General features: G+C 49.6%; 2 protein-coding genes across 4 annotated transcripts in view; both read right to left on the bottom strand.

Moving 5' to 3' along the window:
* The window catches only part of LOC144114308 (large neutral amino acids transporter small subunit 2-like), an 84595-nt gene extending 77990 nt beyond the window's left edge, over positions 1-6605 (bottom strand). The window contains exon 1 of the mRNA XM_077647959.1: positions 6052-6605. Coding sequence (XP_077504085.1) covers positions 6052-6481 — 430 coding nt within the window. The 5' untranslated portion in view covers positions 6482-6605. The remainder of the gene's footprint in view (positions 1-6051) is intronic.
* A 3731-nt stretch (positions 6606-10336) lies between these two features.
* Positions 10337-18322, bottom strand: part of LOC144114306 (uncharacterized) — a 50003-nt gene continuing 42017 nt past the window's right edge. For all 3 annotated transcript variants that reach the window (XM_077647958.1, XM_077647957.1, XM_077647956.1), the window contains 3 exons: positions 14410-14690; positions 13615-13774; positions 10337-11754 (listed from right to left, as the gene is read on the bottom strand). In XM_077647958.1, the coding sequence (XP_077504084.1) occupies positions 11292-11754; positions 13615-13774; positions 14410-14686 (900 nt within the window). In that variant the 5' untranslated portion in view covers positions 14687-14690 and the 3' untranslated portion in view covers positions 10337-11291. The remainder of the gene's footprint in view (positions 11755-13614; positions 13775-14409; positions 14691-18322) is intronic.

Genomic DNA, 18322 nt, shown 5'->3' with positions numbered 1-18322 from the left:
CCCAAAAGGACGAATGGTTGTGGCAAATCACTTGGTCCCCCAAAGAACTAACCTCCCTACCCCTTTTAGTCCTTTGTTTCTTAGAGTGTAGGTTTCGACGTGACGTTTCCACGTAATAACACGCCCCCAACAAGTTCAGAATTGTAGTAAGCGACGAACGCGCGGCGCCTCTCAAATTGTCCGCGTTCAGTTTCGCAATGCTTGCATCCATGAGCCGACCACAGCGAAAAGTTTCATTTAAGAAAGCGCCTCGCCACCTTTCTATCAGTTTTGCGACATACAGAAGCCATTGCTTAAGTCTCCAGGAAGCTCATCGGGGCAAAGGAGGAAAAGCCTATTTGTGAGTAAACATTTCAGTGAGCTCTAGGCCACTGCAACATTCTTGATGACAAAATACTGTTGTCGAAATTGCTGCACCGATTAGCGTTCAAACGCGATAGCGTTTAGGCACATCTCGGGGCTTTCATTGCCAACAACGAACGTTCTTAAAGTGGCGGAGTGCGTTGTTCGATGTCACCTCAACTCCCACTCGATGCCTTAATAGCGTAATTGCCGATGGCTGCGCATTTATTTGCGTCACCCCATTTCGCAAGTACGAAGCTGAATTTGTACAGCGCTTCTGGCGTTCAGACCCGAGTTGCACGTTGCGCACACTTCGAACCGGCGCACCGCCTCGCCAGGGCATGCTACTGTAAGTATGCAGACGCCAAAACAACCGTTCTCAGCGCTCAGCCCGACTGGAACCACAACCAGTCGCATGCAGTGCACGACACGTCAAAAGGATTTCTCAAGAAATGCTTTTCAGGGTGTTTGTTGGCCAACGCGCGTGTTGTAGCAGCTGCTCGTTGCACCTTTCTCCTGCCGATGCTCTTGTCCGCATAACATCCCCGTAGCGTTCAAGCCGAAGCTGCCGCTGTTGGTTCGTTTTGCGAGTCATATCGTTAAGCTTCGTTACTAACGAGGTGATTCGTGTTTACGCACGTAAGCACGAATCACCTCATTCCGGAGCCTCACTGGCACACCGCCTGTCGCGACTGGTACTCTTACCTCTCAAACCTCTCATCTGAAAACTGCATTCGCTTATATACGCGGCATGTCTTTCATGAACGACGTTACGAAAGAAGGCGCGAACGCTTTCTTCAGACGCTGGTGTTTTTCTGTCAGGAAGGCTTTATTTGCCGACAACGCACTTTTTTGCGGGCTGAAAAGTATAGTTCCAGCACTTGCCCGCGGTGGCGCCAATGCTAACTCTCCTGACGCCCAGGCAGTCATAAGTCAACACGCTAGCTTTTTTTTTTAATCTTCCGTTTCTTTTTGGTAATGCACTCGAAAACGCGCTCCCACCTTGCCTGGTTCCGCTCGCCCAGTATTCCTTTCTCAGCGTATACTTTCTCGAAAGCCCACCTACTCAATAGCTCGCTCTCAATGAACAGGGGCAGAGTGTTTCTCAGGTTCAGAAAAACGCTGAAACTGTCCGCAGTTTTAGCATACATGATATCGCACTTGAAACGCTGAGAAAGTGCAACGAACGTTTGCGACTTTCGATTCCTTTAACATACACGGCTTTGGTAGCCTGTATCCGACGCCGCTGGGCCCAGGCCTTCCTGTACCACACGTTCTGAAGCTAAGCTTATACCGTGTTCAATGGCGAAGTCATAAAAGTTGCCTTCAGAAAGCACAATCATTCCGAATTCGGACAGCTGGCGGCAATGTATCTGGCGCGCTTCGCTGAAAAAAAAAAGAAAAAAAAACTAACGTGCGTTCAATCGCTGAAACTGCTTCGTACTCGGAAGCTTCTCCACGATGCTTGCCAGAATGAACAGCTATCCATTTGTTACAACCAGAGTTGTCTGACCAGACGCTATGTATTCAGTTTTCTCAAATTTTATGCCCTGACGAAATACCGTAAAAGCACGTATCGGAAGGTGTGTAGTGGACAATGCAATGATGTTGCGTGCAAAAATGATCGCGATACCTTTTCTCATCACCTGCTATCAAAAATTTCTTCGTGCGAAAGAAATATCACTGAGGCTAACATCAGTGATAGCTTAGATATGACAGCACGAAAATATGCCAAATGTCTAAACCCAAAACTCGGTTTCATCTTACTGAAGCAGTGAAATAAGCGATTCCGCCGTTTTCTTCGTATGTGTTTACGACCGTGAAAAAAGAAAGTGCCTTGAAACTAAGCTAGAGTAAAGCAGCAAATTGGAACAGGTGCGGATCAGCCGCAAGCAGAATTTTATTTCACGACCTACATTGTTCAGAACACAGCTTAACAGCATGACGTCATCGCAAATATATACTCCTACAGAAACATGAAACCCACTGTTCGTGCTCGTTTAAGCGGCCCAATATTGCCGCAGCTAACACCAAAGTGCCAAGACACGCTTTGAAAGCAATATCCATTTTAGGAAATTTTTTTCAACGCACTAATCTTCGTCTTCCTTGCTTCATCTAACTTTGTCTCCACGATTCTTCCAATGGAGCATACGGAAGGCACTCATAACACAATTTTTCAGGGCCTCGCAAGCGGTCGCCTTCTTCAAATCATTAACCGGAGTGGAATCTGCAGATCGCCCTTGTGAGGGCGTAGCCGTCACTGAAGCACACGACAAAAGATCTCGTTGTTTTTCGACAACAAAAACTCCGTCGAACTGCGCCCAAAGCGATGTTCCAAAAGCGACACTTTGAGATTTTGAGACCCAAGCTTTTTTCGTCACCTTTCAGGAATGGTCAGCTGTCTATTACAGGCCTCCTCTATCTTTTTTTTTCTTTTGGCACGACTTTATAACGGGCACTTGTGAATCCATGGAGCTGACACTTGGGTAAGTATGAGCACCGGCACCGACGCAATAGACAAGCTGGCCAGACCATGTTTGATTGACTTTCCCAAACAGAGGTTGGAAACGTCGAGTAGTAGGCTTTCACTTGATTATCTCTCGACGTGCCTGAACCCCTCCACCAGCTCCGAGGACGCACGCTCTTTCATATATCTGCGGCCAGCTGCAACGCCTGTTCCCGCTTCAGAACAATGCAAGCAGAAGCGACGTGGCCGGAAGCCCACGCTCGGTCGCTGCGTCTACAACGCACAGGTATCGCTAACACGGAGAGCCCGAGCGCCAGCTGCGGCTTGTTAAACTGAAAGAGCTTGATACGTCAGGGCGTGCGTAAGGCCGCTACGATTCAGCGCCACATGTTAGGAGCCTGCCCTCTTTAAAAGCGCCGCCTTTAGTTTTCATTACGCCAGATAAACTGCGCAAGTTTCTTCTACAACTTTCTGAGACACTGTTAAACTGACGCTATTTGGTTGCGGCATCTGCACGCAGACGCCAATACTCGAGATGCTTTCAGCTAACCCCGCCACCGCGTCATCGCAGTCTTTCAATGCCATGCTCAGCTCCGTTCGATGAGGACGGAAGAACAAATAAAATTGGTGAAAGGAAACAGAAAGGCAAGACAAGAAAGCAAAGCATCAGCCACCAAGCAATAGATGCAAAGTGCCACGGTTCGGGTTACAAAAAGATCGTATCGCCAGAGCAATCGCGCTTCAAATAAACACGCAGTGTGGGACGCCGCATGCTTTTGTAAATAAGGTTTCTTCTACTCTAGGCACAGCTGCAAAAAACGTTCACCGATGTCACGAGGCCGCAGCAGATCGTCCTGCTTTCAGCGATCGCTCCGCACATTATGCCACAACTGCTTGAAATAAAATGCAGGTTCCGCGTATGTGTCGGTAGTTTTTGTTTGTTTGTTTGTTTGTTTTGTGCTTCCCGTCACTCGTGTATTAGGCAGGCGTTTTCATGCTGCCAGTGAGGTAAAATTAATACGGGATGGCTGAAGTGCTCGACGCGCTAGCGAGGTTAAAATTGGTTTGCTGTTGAGAACGCAAAGACGTTAGCCGCTCGCAGAACAGCAGGAAGAAGCGGCTTTCAATTCGCGACGAATACATTCCAAGTTTTTTTTTTTTCAAAAACGTCAGCAGTTGCAAGCAAAAGCGTGTTTCTTTCGTAAGCTGCAAAAAGATTGGTCGGTCTAGACACGAGGCAGAAAGAGACGAGGTTTGGAAGCATGCGAGCTTGGGACAGATTATAGTCGCAGCAGCAATCGGTCCCCCGTGCGCGTAAGCCTTGATAAGTATGTACAGTACTCACGGATTGAAATAGGACATTCGGAGCGCTAGCCTTGCAGTGCCACGCAGGCATGTGGTAAGCCACAGGCCGGCTCATTGGCTACTGGAAGGAACAATTCTGCTTTGTAGATGTTCTCCCTCTCGCGCCATACCACAATGCACCACCTTGGTTCCATGAGCGTCTACGGGCGGCGCTCCATGAAGCGACGGCCACGCGCTCCGAATGTCCTATTTCAATCCGTGAGTACTGTACACGTTGCAAGCCTCGCTCCGTAGTGTTTTGCCGCCTGGATGGTCGCCTTCGAGCTCGAGCTGGAAGACGTCCATACGCGACTGGTTGGTACCACCTGGTGCTTTGGCAAGAGAGATCAAACTGGCGCTTTGGGTAGAAAAGGGATAGAAAACGCCTTTAATGAAGAACCAAGTCGGATGTTAAATAAGCCCCGGACAGCACTAATGTGCTACACGATCAGCATACGACGCCCAGATATCGTCCGAAAATGCTGGCCGTCCTTGCTGCATCCAGAACACCACCGATGCTGGACAGAATTCCAGACGTAGCCTCTGTGCGCACTGTGCAATATGGATTTTTTTTTATTTACTCCCAAGAAGGCACCGCTGCCGTATCCCAATAAAGTTACAACCGAAGAATCGTAGTGGCCGCTGAGCCCGCTTTAGAATGAGCAACCGAATATTGCCATCACCGGCTTCTGCTGACTGCGCCAAACAGGCCACCGTGCGTGACGCCATATAGGTATAGCATCACAGGACTATACGAGTCAGATTCCTGCTCCAAACCTTGGCCGTGTTCCTCTCGGTTACTGTAGACTAGCAGCGTTCTCTGCACTCGCTAGCATAGTGAGAAGAGGCACTGGTTAGCACTCTCAAGGCACGGTTATGCAATCTTTACCCACACACTACGGCTGAAAGTGCCGCCTCAGCCGTGCTGGTATGTAGAGCACCGTGAGCGACACCGGGTGTCTTGTATTCCGTCGCATGACTAGCGCGTTGTTTTTTCTTATTTTCTATCACTGTGGCTAAAATATATACAACGACAATACAACTGGCCATCACAATTTAAAACGTGACACTCTGGTTTCTTCGGTTTTAAAGATTGGTACCTTCCTTAATAATGTACAGTCATGGACAAAATTTTACGGGATGCGGATTTGTGGAAAAAAAATTATATCTGTGTTGCCTATCACAGTCAGGAGGTATTCATTCCAGCATAGGGAGCATGCATGACCCATCATGCTTCTATTCTTTTCATTCACTTGATTTGCCTTACCGCATGGATTTTTTTTCGGGAACCTGCATCCCGTAAACATTTGTCCAAGGCTGTACGCTTCACGATCCAGTGGAACATCTTCCCCAGTCGTTTTCAGCTGCTTACGCATTTAGCAATAAGCATGCTTTAGCTCTCGTCCATATCGCAAGCGATACTACTCCCATCGCCATTCAACCCAAGCTTCGACACTGCCCATGAAATTCACTTGAACGGAGCCTGAGGAACGCCTAGGCAGTTTCACCACACTGTAAACGCCAAGAATTCAGACGCGATCACCTCATTCGATAATATTCGCTGCGTCGCTACTAGCGGCAATGCCCCATATCAAAAGACACCGCATTTAACGAAACCATGTGACCGGCCTCATGCGTCGTCACGTGCAACGGCTCAAGCATTTGCCCACGAAGCAAAGAAGGTTCGCAACAGGGCTCTTCCTGTCACGTTGCCTGCTGCCCCGAAGAGACGGAACGCCTCGCGCGAAAGGAAAACGAAGATGACGCCACATCCGGCGCACATTGCCTCAGGCCGGCGCTGCTGCAGGTTCGAATTCACGCGCGCTTTACCGGCATGCACGCACGTCTGGAGAGCAGCGTGGCTGCGTCGCGGGTGCGCGAAGCACGCCGATACTTACAGAGGCAGACGATGGCCATGAGCCGGAGCGCCAGGTCCGGCGGTTCGCAGTCCGGGTACAGGGGCTTCACCATGTACGTGGCGAACGTGAGGCTGAGGACGGCCAGGGTGGCCGGCTGCACCACCAGTACCGTCACCCAGAGCCTGAGGAACGCGGTGAGCGGCCCGAACGCCTCGAGCACGTACGCGTAGTCACCGCCTGAGCGGGGAATAGACGTGCCCAGCTCGGCGTAGCAGACGGCGCCCATCATAGAAAAGAGACCGCAGAGGACCCATATGACGAGCGACGCGCCCACGGAGCCAGCGTGCTTGAACACTCCCGTCGGGGAGACGAAAATTCCCGAGCCGATTATAGTGCCGACCACGATCATGACGCCGCTGAAGAGGCCGATCTCCTTCTTCAGCTTCACACGTCCTTCGTCATCTGCCATTTTCAAGCGCTCGGTAGGGTATTATTTCAGCGGCGTTCACGCGCTACACAGCGCGGAGCATTACAACTTGCCGGTCCGGCGATTACGTCGCGCGCACTGACGGCAACCGCGCCGCGTTCAGTGACACGAGTCGCCTCTTTCCGGCCAGCTGCCGCCGCGGGCGCCGCCAGCGGTGCGCACGCGAGTTGGAAACATTGGCGGAACCGGAAAACGGCGCCCAAAGTAGGCTGCCTCCTGCGCGAGCCACGAGGGGACGCGCGCCTCTTTATGCGAGTAACTTGTGTGAGGAGCGGGAACATTAAAACCACCTCTCGAGCCCGGAGGGCGTCGAGTGCTGCACTTAGGTCGTACAGAAAAGATATTCATCTCTATTCAGCGTAATCAATCGCTTACATAATCGCAGAATGTTTAGGCGCACACGAAGCCCTGGAGAGATTTCATCTCTGGCGAGGCCATTCCGTCTCCTCTACGACGGTGCTATCGCGTCGCAGCATAAAAACTAGTCTACGAGACGGCTTCCACGTTTAAAAGTGCCCTGAAAAGGTGACATGTTGCTTCTTTAAGACGTAGCGAGAAGAAATTCAGACCAAATGTGGTCTTCTTCCCATGGCGTTTTTCAGTTTCAGTCCGCCATTTTCTGATGGTTTCTCACTCTTTCGAAGCCCCTATGTTTGAGATTTTTCAAGTATAGCCTAGTGGCGACTTGAATACTTAATAAAGGTTTAAATTTAAAAAAAAACAGGAAAAGAACGGTCTTTTTGTGAGCTACTTTGTTTTTCCTATGTCTGTGCTACAGAACAAAATGTTCGGCATGCGAAGGAACAAGAAAAAAATTCAGTACTCCTAAATATCCTTACCCTACAGCATTTTCAATCAGTTCACATTTAAGGAAAACTGTAATAGCGACGCAAGTTCTGTAATTTGCGTTGAATTATTTGGCCAGATGAACAACGAATTCAATAGCATACCTCACAAGCGCGGCCGACTTCAGTTAAAACGCACTGAAAAGTTTTAATTCCAGCCTCTGAGACAAATCGTCTAGGTTCCGAAAATCATCTATTTCTGTATCTTTGCACCAAGAATCAGCTCAAGGGCCCCCATAACACTTTCTGAAGCAGTGCTGGTTATGCATCGGTGACTTTTTAATGTCGCGCGGTTAAAGATGCAAAAGGAATTACATAAACTGGTGCACACAAGCAGAAGTCGTTCAATTAAAAAAATTAGAACACAAGCAAAGGAAACGTTTGCCTCCAATTCGGTTCCCGCGCGGCATCCATGCAGTTTTTATTTCATTCTCCCAATGAAGCGACTGCGTGGTGCCAGTTGAAATAACCGAACCACGCGCGTAGCGGATATTTGCAGGCTATCGTTACTTGCTCACTCTGGCTGTGACTCGCTAGCGTTTAAACTAACCGCGTCGTTCCTATCGCTACGATATGGGCCGTCCTATGACGCTTCGCTCTACGTACATAAGCGCTTCATTAATTTGCCCACCTTGCAGCGTTAGGTTTCATCAAGGAACCCGCCGCGGTGGATCAGTGGCTTTGGTGTTGGTTTGCTGAGCCCGAGATATACCGGGGTGAAATTCCAACCGCCGCGGTCACGTTTTTATTGGGACGAAACGCTAAAGAAGCCCGCGTGCTGCGCGACGTCCGCGCCCGTTGAAGAACTCCAGGTCTTCGTGGCGTATGCCATCCTCTGAAAAAGTGAAGTACAGGGCGTCGCTCCTATATGGCAGGGTTATGTGGGTTGTAACGTCCCCCAGCTACACATGAGGGCTATAAGAGACGCCATAGTGTAGGGCTTCGGATTAATTTATACCGCCTGGAGCTGTTGTTGAGTGAAGGTAGCTTAAAACCTCTTTTTTAGTACCTCTTTGGTTCTGAAATGCATCTCACTCAGGTATTTCAATTCAGGGAAGAGATGGTAGTCACTTGCAGCTATGTCATGGCTGTGGGGTGGGTGTGTGACAGTATTCCATCCAAATTTGTTGATGAGATCGTTTGTTACAGAGGCGATGTGTGGACAAGCGTTGTCCTGATGGAAACGCACTCCCTTTGTGAGCAAGCTTCTTCTCTTGGTTTGAATCGCGCGGTTTGAATCGACCGCCACGGCCGGTATCGAACCCGCGTCTTTCGGGTCAGAAGCCGAGTATATTCTGTTTAGATAACCGCCAGTTAGCTACAGATACGAAGCCACGGAGTTCCAACAAGCCGCACTCTCGCATTTGCAGAGACCACCTGCAGCAATCTGTCGGCGGCGGTCGAATTTCGATGGAGGTTTTAAGCTACCTGCGCGCAACAACAACTCCAGGTGGTATAATTAATCCGAAGCCCTACACTGTGGCGTCCCTAATTGCCCGCATGTGTAGATGGCGGACGCTACACCCCACATGACCCTACCATCCAGGAGCGACGCCCTGTACTTGACTTTTTCAGAGGATGGCATACGCCACGAAGATGAAGGCTGTGCATGGCCGCTGTCTGATGCTCCGTTCGGGCCCGACAGATTGCTGCAGGTGGTCTCTGCGAGTGCGAGAGTGCGGCTTGTTGGCACTGCGCCGCTTCGTATCTGTAGCTAACTGGCGGTTATCAATACAGAATATACTCGGCTGCTGACCCGAAAGACGCGGGTTCGGTACCGGCCGCGGCGTCGAATTTCTACAGGCCCGTGTACTGTGCGATGTCAGTGCACGTTAAAGAACCCCAGGTGGTCGAAATTTCCGGAGCCCTTCAATACGGCGTCCCTCATAGCCTGAGTCGCTTTGGGACGTTAAACTCTCATAAACCAAACCAAAACAATATATATATATATATATATACGAACGTAGGTTGCGTTGCGTTGAAGAAGACCGCACCGCGGTCGAAACGTTGATAAATAAAAGTGTCTTTGTAGAAGTGCCCACTTCTCTTATATATATATATATATATATATATATATATATATATATATATATATATATATATATATATATATATATATATATATATATATATATATATATATATATATATATATATATATATATATATATATATATATATATATATATATATGGAACGCCGTCACATCTGTGTCTTCAAATTCTCGGATTACGCATAAGTAAGCACGGCAGATCTGTGCAGTATAATAGGAATAGACAGCGCCTCCACGGGCGTTTTTCGCATTCTGAATTTACACTTCCCTCATTTCACGCGCATATACCCATTCAATTGACATAGTGTGAAATATTGTGAAATGAAATTCTTGCGATAACTGAGAAAATTCTCAATACACTCAGCATTTGCCCAATCATCGCAAGCCCGCGCAGATAGGGCAAAACGCGCAGAGGAAATTCTGCTACCCCCCCCCCGCCAAGAATGCTTGCACAAAAGGGGAAATGAGGAGACACAACGGGGGCCCACTACTTCTAAAAGCGCTTGCAACTAATATTTTCGTTTTTCTGAGCATACTAATCTCAAAAAAGTTGCAAAAATTCAGTCTGTAGTGGCCATTGGGTACCGGTTAAAACTATACGTTACATGGCGAGATCGTTAATTCCAGATTAGTACTTCCTGTATTTGGTTCGCAGAGTAGCGGCTGCCACCACGCTTAGCACGAATGTGGAGAGGGGGCCCGTGCAAATGCGGCCGCAGCTTTAGCTCTATATCGTCAGTATTTGAACTCTATGCGCGCACACTGACGTTTAGCGCGTCACGTAAGCTTTTCAAAACCGCCCATAGGAAGCCAATGCTGCAACTCAACTTGCGACTATATCAACTAGTGAGGAAGAAGAGGTGGTAGAAATGCGGTGAAGAAACGCTATGTCGCCAAGGTTGATGGCGCACATTCTGAAGGCAAAGAGACAGACACACGCAAGAATTATATTCTTTATTTCAAGAATGTTGTCGTATGTGTGCATTATAACGCAGCCTTTTTTTTCTTTTTGTCGCGTTCAGGAATAAAATCTGATAGACAAAGCTAACCTAAAGTACGGAGAAAAACTTCGGTCTAGGCAAACAGGCGATTCAAAAGCATTGTACAGCCGCAAGGTTGATGCAAAATAATTCTGGGACGACAGAAAACCTCGAGCATGAAGACGAATTGCGAGTCTTTCAAAGCCTTGTGTTGTGACCGTCACGATGCTTCAAAGTCAAAAATATCTTAATCATAATATTTAAACACACTGCAGAGGTACGTACTAGGTTCCAATATGTACATATCTTTCTTATTATGCTAAAAAGGCTGAGAACGAATATAGGCTTGCTGCGCTGGATATAAACGAGAATGGCGAAGGAGTCGCGGCCACCAAGTGGCTCCGTGCAAAAATGCATGCCCACACTCATTTTTCTTACAAGACATCCTATGGAATCATTCAGCCCTGACGTCGTTCTCACACCAGCATGTTTAATTTGATGACTTGGTGCATTTCAGTTTACGCATTTCCATTCCTGCCATATTTAGGACGACACACAGTAGTGCGAACTCTTACTTCTTGCCTGAGACCAGGCAAATGTTCGACAACACAGAGCACGGTGATGAGTCCGGCAGCAGGCACATACTCCTCGGGGGAAGGAAAAGTTGTATCGCTGTGCGACAGATGCCGCGGTCTTTGCATGTCCATCGTATGGCGAGGCATTTCGAGCAAGCGAATGTGACCCAAAACTGACGATGAAGGAACACGGGACTTTCGTGACAGGGATGGCAATGAAAGGCCGTGAGATGAGCACACGTGCAGATGAACACAGTAGCCCCACCCCGAATTTCCCCCAACGCCCAGCAGCACTACTGCGGGGTGCCTGCTCTTCCAGGACATGCTCTGGCACCGAAGCTACGTGGCCGAAGCGTTCGCGTCCTCCGACGGCGGCGACGTGGGGATACCGCCTTGGCGTATTTCGGCGGCCAGCTTAGACTTCTTCATCTCCCAGAACTCCATCTGCGACCGGAGCACGCTCATCTGGAGTTCGTGCTGCACCTTGTGGTACTGGATCTGGCGACGCACTTTCTCCTTCTGCAGTTCGATCAGGTCCTGCTCCCACTTGCGCTTCCGAAAATTGTTCACGAACTCGGCGGCGGACGCGTCGTGGGCCTCGTGCTGCTGGGGGTGGTGGCCGTCGGCGGCACCGTCCTCGGAACCGGCGGACAGAGCGGGGTAGCCCCGGCTGCCCAGCGGGTGCGGCGCGCCCTCGGCAGCCTCGCCCAGCACGTCGGCCTTGAGCGGCTGCGCCTTGTCTCCCTTGGGCAACGGCGGCCCGTCGCCGGACGACTCTTCCTCCAGCTCCGTTATCACCATGCTGCGAAAGGACCACGACACACGTTTTACCGCCCTGCCGAGTGCCTATGCGGCCCCGCTGCCACCGGCCGCAATTGTTGCATACAGGGGAGGTTTGCAACGAACGTTTTATCTGCCTTGTAGCGATAGCTACACTACGCCAGCCACTTCTCGATGTCAACGTGGCTGCGCGTTGAGCTGTAGCACCACCGCTCCGCCAGCTGTGCGCATGCGCGGAGTGACGTCACCGCACGCAGCTGGTGTACGTGCCGCGCGCCTACGTTAAGCTATCATTTCGAGCGTTCAGCGTGACGGCGCCGTGACCACCGTGGCAGCTGCCGGCGGCGCGGCGCGCCGGCGAAACCGAGGGGGGGACAGTGAATCCACGTCCAGGGACGAAGATGCAGAAGGAATGCCCAGCGAAACGCAACGGCGAAAGACTGACTTTGCAATTCGACTGAGCGAGTTCCACTCGGCCAGCTGTCGCTATCGCGTCACTCCGGGTTTAACCAATCCTAAACCACAGCCTTTTTTTTTTTGCTACAGCCTTGCCCCAGCGGCGGTGCACAGCAATGTGCTTATTTGTTTACCTATTTTTGTTAATTTTTTCTGGCCCAAACATTACAAAAAACTGCTAAGAATGAGCTGCACGCCGGTATATTTGCATACTCACGTGAGTGCAACACTGGTGCGCATGATATGTTTTGCTGTTAAAGGGGGCCTGATAGAACCAAAAGGAGTAAAGACGAATCTCCTCATCGCCAATGTAAACGCCAATGTAATTTATTAAAGTCTGCATCTTCTTGTGATGACCTGACGGGCGAGAAGTATCTGCAAGAGCAGGTACTTTTCACACTTCTTTTTTTAACACTGTAGAGCACCCAGATACAGTCATCGCGCACGTGAATGCGGGGAGCGCCATCAACAATGAAGTGCTACGCCCCTGCTCTCGATGTTTGTGTGTTTAACTCGGAAGTGAATCAAAACCGACGCTACACAAACGGTGTCGAGCGCAACCAACGGCGCAGAGGCGTGCCAACGAATTCCAGGCTCCTCATCAAATGCTCCACCTCATCATCAAGTACGTGAGCCTCCTTGAGGCACCAGCAAATCATGAGCCGAACCCCGAAAGCTGCTTGCACTCTGTGATTGGCCAGCAGTTCTATACTATCGCATTCGGCCCGTCACGGCTGCCGAAGTGACTGCCACGAGCACTCACGAACGGTTTTTGCGAACGAGATGCAATTCGGCCCTTATTTGCGGGCGCTGAATGTAGCTTCTATACAAGGTGTTTCAGGGAAGACCACCCCTTAAATAATTTCTGATAATTAACTCTTCAACTATCACTGTTAGACACCCCGTCGCAATTCGAAATTTGTAGCCGGTCGTTAGTGATAGCTACATTAGTTTCCAGATTTAGAGAACGCGATTACCTTTGGCGCTGTGACTCGCCAAATCACACTTTTTCGATAGCTGCGTGCACTGGAGTGGTTGCTTTATTCACCTGTTTTCTGATGACCGCCGACGCTGGCATTAGTCTGCCACAAAAGCCGTCTTCATACCTCAAAAAGTTTGTTTTTAAAAAAAAAATTAGTCGCGGGCTTCCCTGAAACAGCTGGTATTACAGTGCCAGCAAATTGTAAGACAGAACTTGAGCCTCTCTGAAGCAGCGAATGCGATGAGCTTTTGTCCCGTACGTGTAAACGCCGCCAGAGGGAGAATGCATGCGCCAGCCGCCTGTTGCGGACTGTAGACTGACAGCGGCTCTCTCCTACTCGCGCTCTGTCCGGTTTCCTTACCGCATTCAAACAGGAGGGCTACTCGCGGCGAATAATTAACACAGACGGCAACGCTTCAGTCGGGAGTAATCTCAGGTCCGTACCTGGACACCTCGTCGATGTATCCGCCAGCGTTCGGGTGCTCAGCGAGAGAGGGCACATCAGCTGCGGCGAGGCCGTTCGCGCATTCCAGGGAGGCCGGGAAATCCTCGCAGACTATGGACAAGGCCAGCTGGTAGGCCGGCGCCAAGTCTGACAGGTTACCTGCAGCGACGCCAAGGAGACGCCAAACTCAGGCAGATGCCGGCCGGTGCGCAGGCGGTGTTTGCCGGCTGTCCCGGCGAGAGCTGCCGTGCGACCGCTTCCAGAACGTTGGCCACCGTGCATGGACATCAAAAGGGCCAGACGGAACTTGTAGCTATATACACCACGGCAGAATACGAACATTACTAACCAAATGGACCCACAAGGCATTGATACGTCCGCGCCTGAGCCAAGCCAGGAAGTTTCACTACAATTTTTTGAGAAATTTTACCTTGCGTGACACGCACACTTTCCATTATTTGTTCCTCCTTGTCAACACTGTAACGCAACAGGTGCGTGGCCCGGTAGACGTCCCCATGTTTCAAGCAACGCTTCTGTCTTGGTTAATGTTTATCTCCACTAAACCCCACTCCCGAAATCAGCTTTTTTTAAACAACAGAATGTATACCATTATAAAATAATCACGCCGAAGCATAATTATTAACTAGGCGCACAAAAAACGTTGCGAATGATGGAACATTGCGCTGTGCCATGAGAACGGTTAAGTAATGAAATGATATGGCAGTCAGAGAAAAAGCGACCGCGCGATGGAGCTCTCAGCGCCTTCCCATAGAGGCGCCATGCTCAAGACCCACCGGATCGCTTCTGGATGTTGAGCGCGGCCTTCTTGGCGAGCATGATGGTCTTCTCCCACTTGCGCTTCAACTGGTCCATGGTCTTCTTCGTGTGCGGAGTGAAGCAGCGCGCGTTGACCACCTCGGTGATCTCGATCCAGCATTCGCGCTTCTGCAGGTTGGTCACGCTCTCCGACGCCTTGGCGCGCAGGATGTCCTTGCGCTTCCAGTACTCGGTGATGAGCACCAGCAGGTCGTTCTCCGTCCAGCTGGGCGTCTTGGGCTCCAAGCTCTCCATGCACCTGCGCGCGAACCCGGATGGAAAAGAGGAGACGCTGCACGTGAGGCGCACGTAACAACGCTTCCCTCTCCGCGCACAACTGGGTCAGGAATATCGCTCTCGCCATTGTTTCTTATATTGCAACATTTCTGTTAAAAGGCACCTGCAAACCTTGCTTTTTGTGGGCGCAAAAGAACCCCGTACCGCCTAAATCGAGTCATCCGCTATAGCATCCTTCGTAGCCTAGTTGCTTTTCTGTTGGATCAAGGGAGCGTTTATGATGAGCTCTTAAAAGGAGTAGTATAGAGTAGATGTAGGGATGGGGCATGCGCATTTCCATAACTTTATTTTCACTAAAAACGTAAGTCACCATTATTTTTTTTTTCAATATTTCTTTTCGTCGGGAAACTAAAGTTTCTCTCCCTGGCTAACAGTGAAGCCACTTGTACTGCGCTGATAAGCAAGCATACGAGAGCCAGAGGCCAAAATTCTGTTCCCATGTAGCCGCCTCTGTGTAAAGTACAAAAACCCCGTTCACTCGATTTCAACTCGAGCACCACTGCGATTGTAGGATGACACACGTCTCTTTTAGTGCGAAAGCACTTCTAGCCGCACCTCCCGGGTTTCAGCTGTGTGTGTTTCTGTGTATGTGCGTGAAGCCTCTGAGTAGCAAGCGTAACTGGTTCACTGGGTCAGACGACACCTCAATCGCGCTGTGAGCAGGCGGTAGCGTCCACCTACGAATTGGGACAGTTATGCGTTTTCCCTTTCCACAAAACCACCGCAAGGTTTAGACTCAGTCGATTATGAGGAAAGGAAAGGCGCATAACTGGCTCCCTAGGTCAGTGACACGTCAGACGCGCTTTGAGGTACGTGGCGGTGGAGTCCGCCTGCAAAAAACGTGCACAATATTCCTGACAATATTTCGAGCTTAGCAATGCTAAACCACGAGCCATTTTTTTATTTTTGTTCCACCTTCAGCCTTGAGGAGTGTAAATAGAACACATTGTACTGCACTGACTGCTCCTGGCTCGCGTGTACTTTTGTCTCTACTTGCTGCATGCTGGATGACACTTGAGGACATGCATAACGGTGAAACATGCTGTATCTAGGCGGTAAAATGTAATCCAACCGAAAAAGCACGACGGCACACAAGCGAATGGCGTTACAGGGAAAGCAATGCCAGTTTGGCGTTGCGCTATGTGGTGCGAGATCCTGTTAAGAAAACAGCGCAAAAAAGGAAAGTAGAATGCAACGAACCCATACACCTGCCAACCCCAAAATGTTCGAAACGCTCGTGATAAGTAAGGTTGATACCAAAAGATACTAAAGGGTCTGCCCACAACAGATCGAAAAGCATGCCCGATTGACGCTTTTAATTGGAACGAAAAAAAAATAATAACAATGGAAGTGCACACGGAAGAACATATCCGAGCTTACTTTTTGAAGAAAGAAAATTCCATTTACGAAAAAAAAAAACAGAAAGCCAACTTCGTGGACGAGCCGGTTTCCCGCAATTCGCGAAACCTGCGAAACTGTTTGCACCGAGCTGTCCAGATGTCTTTCTGTCGACACTCTCCGTAGAGCATAATGAGGCGATGGGTATTATTTGTCTCCGAGGATGGGCGTTGAGTAAAAAAAAAAAGGTAAACACGGCACATTTTGAAAAATGTTCAAATTATAGAGGGGTATATCTCCACAAATTTGATAACTAGACACCCTAAACTTTGAGATAAGATTATGCGTTCAGCTGGCAGTATCTGTGCTCATTCTGGGGTGCCTAGCAGGATTCCTTCACGTTTGAAAATGCACTCGACAGCGAGCAAAACACTTGCATTGCCAAATTTTGAAAATTATTTACAAAGAAAGTCCACCTTCAATTTCTTTCTAACTTTCAGGAATAATGCTTCAAAACATGCTCAATCGCAAGCTTAAAATATGCTGCATTGTTTTTGTATTTTCATACTCACAGAGTAGCAAATGTTGCACTGTTAGCGGGACTTTTGCTAGCACTTGAGAAACGGATTAGAAGGATCTGGTCCCAACTTGAAACGACCAGGTGGTGAGTGAATAGCAAAGAACTGCAAATTAATCTTGCAATGGCAGGTTTTGAATGAAATTTGCGGCTAAGAACATTCATTGTTTTTTAATTACCTTCCCCTGGGATTCGCGCTCAGTTCCTAAAACTGCCGTGCTCGCTCTTCCACTCATGTATCAGTACAGCGCTCGCTTCCTGCGGAAGCACCACCCGCGCCAAGCCGTGTAAACAGTGACGGTAAGCTTAGATTCTCGGTCTATATCACGGATGAAGACTATATAGGAGTGGAAACACCGCTGTATGCGACGACCAGAAAAGGTCACAAGCCCGCGCCGCCACTATCATGCTGGCGGCGCCTGGCGGCCTGGAAAGAAACTACCGCCTGTTTCGGTTGCCAAGGAAACCGGTCGAGCGTGTTGCTCCCGTTCGGCCGTGCGCGCCTGACTTCTATTGAGGGCATTCTCGCGCACTTCTTTACCGGTGGTAGCCCGAAGAGCAACTGGTGCTACGCTTCAACCATCTGAGCACAGACACCGTCAAGAACTGTTGCTGTTTAGCTTAAGGGCGCAGAAATACAACGTCACGGCGTCTGCTTGTCGTCTGCTTTGAGCGCGCGCCGCCGGAGAGCGCGCCGGAGCCGCCTGCCCGGGCGCTGCATTTTTTTTTTTTCGCTGCTGCTTCTACGACGCGCCGCATGGCGCCGCCACTGCATGCGACCCCGTCGGCGCATACAATTGTGACTTTATCTGGTCGCCTGCGCTCGCTCGCGCTGACGGGAGTTTCCCCTCCTATATAGTCTTGCTCCGTGGTCTATATCGAGCAGCCGGGATGATGTCTACGAAACGACGGGCGAAGCCTTGAACTTCGCCCTTGAGCGAACGCGGTGTGTCGGGGAGAGGCATGGAACGGCTCAAGAAGTTTGCTCGTTCGCGGTTTCCCTCTCGCAGCTCGAAGCAATGGAATTTGCTCCGAGCAATATGAGCCTTGCTTTCATGCGAGTGCCCCGGCCGCGTTCAGCTGACCGTGAGCACAGTCGGCTACGGTTCACCGGCGTCTCTTGTCTTCGTTCGCTGTTATGGCTAAGGAGGATAGTCAAAATAGATAGTGTATTGCGCAGATTATTCGAGGAGAAAAAAAAATTTATGGAGCGCCTCCAGGAGTGCCTGAGAAAATGGACAACACACGACTACGTGAGCAGTCTTCAGGAGAAAGCCATTAGCGAGGAAAAGGAGTTTTTGCAGAATAGTACCGTTGTCCCCCACTTCAACTTTGCAGAAAACAGGACTGTTGTATTTCCGGAAGAAACAAGAAACTGGAAGGAATGCCAGGTTTCTATATTCGCTTGCGTCGTCACGAAAAGGAATAAAAACCATAATTTGGCTATCATAGTTAACGACACAACCTATGATTCGGATCACGCGTTTTACGTTCTCAGTAAAGCCCACTAGTGGCTAGACGATACGGTGACTTTATATACTAACGTGACGTATGTCAGCGACGGCGCAGCAAGCCACGTTAAAAACATGTACCAACTTTATGAGCTCCAACGCAACCACTGGACTTTACAAAGTGGCTGTTCACGACAACTGGGTACGGCAAAAAAATGCCTGCAATGG

The sequence above is a fragment of the Amblyomma americanum genome, chromosome 1 (assembly GCF_052857255.1).
Source record: "Amblyomma americanum isolate KBUSLIRL-KWMA chromosome 1, ASM5285725v1, whole genome shotgun sequence".
Taxonomy (NCBI): domain Eukaryota; kingdom Metazoa; phylum Arthropoda; class Arachnida; order Ixodida; family Ixodidae; genus Amblyomma; species Amblyomma americanum.
The sequence above is the reverse complement of the archived record's forward strand: the minus strand, read 5'-3'. Positions and strand labels throughout refer to the sequence as shown.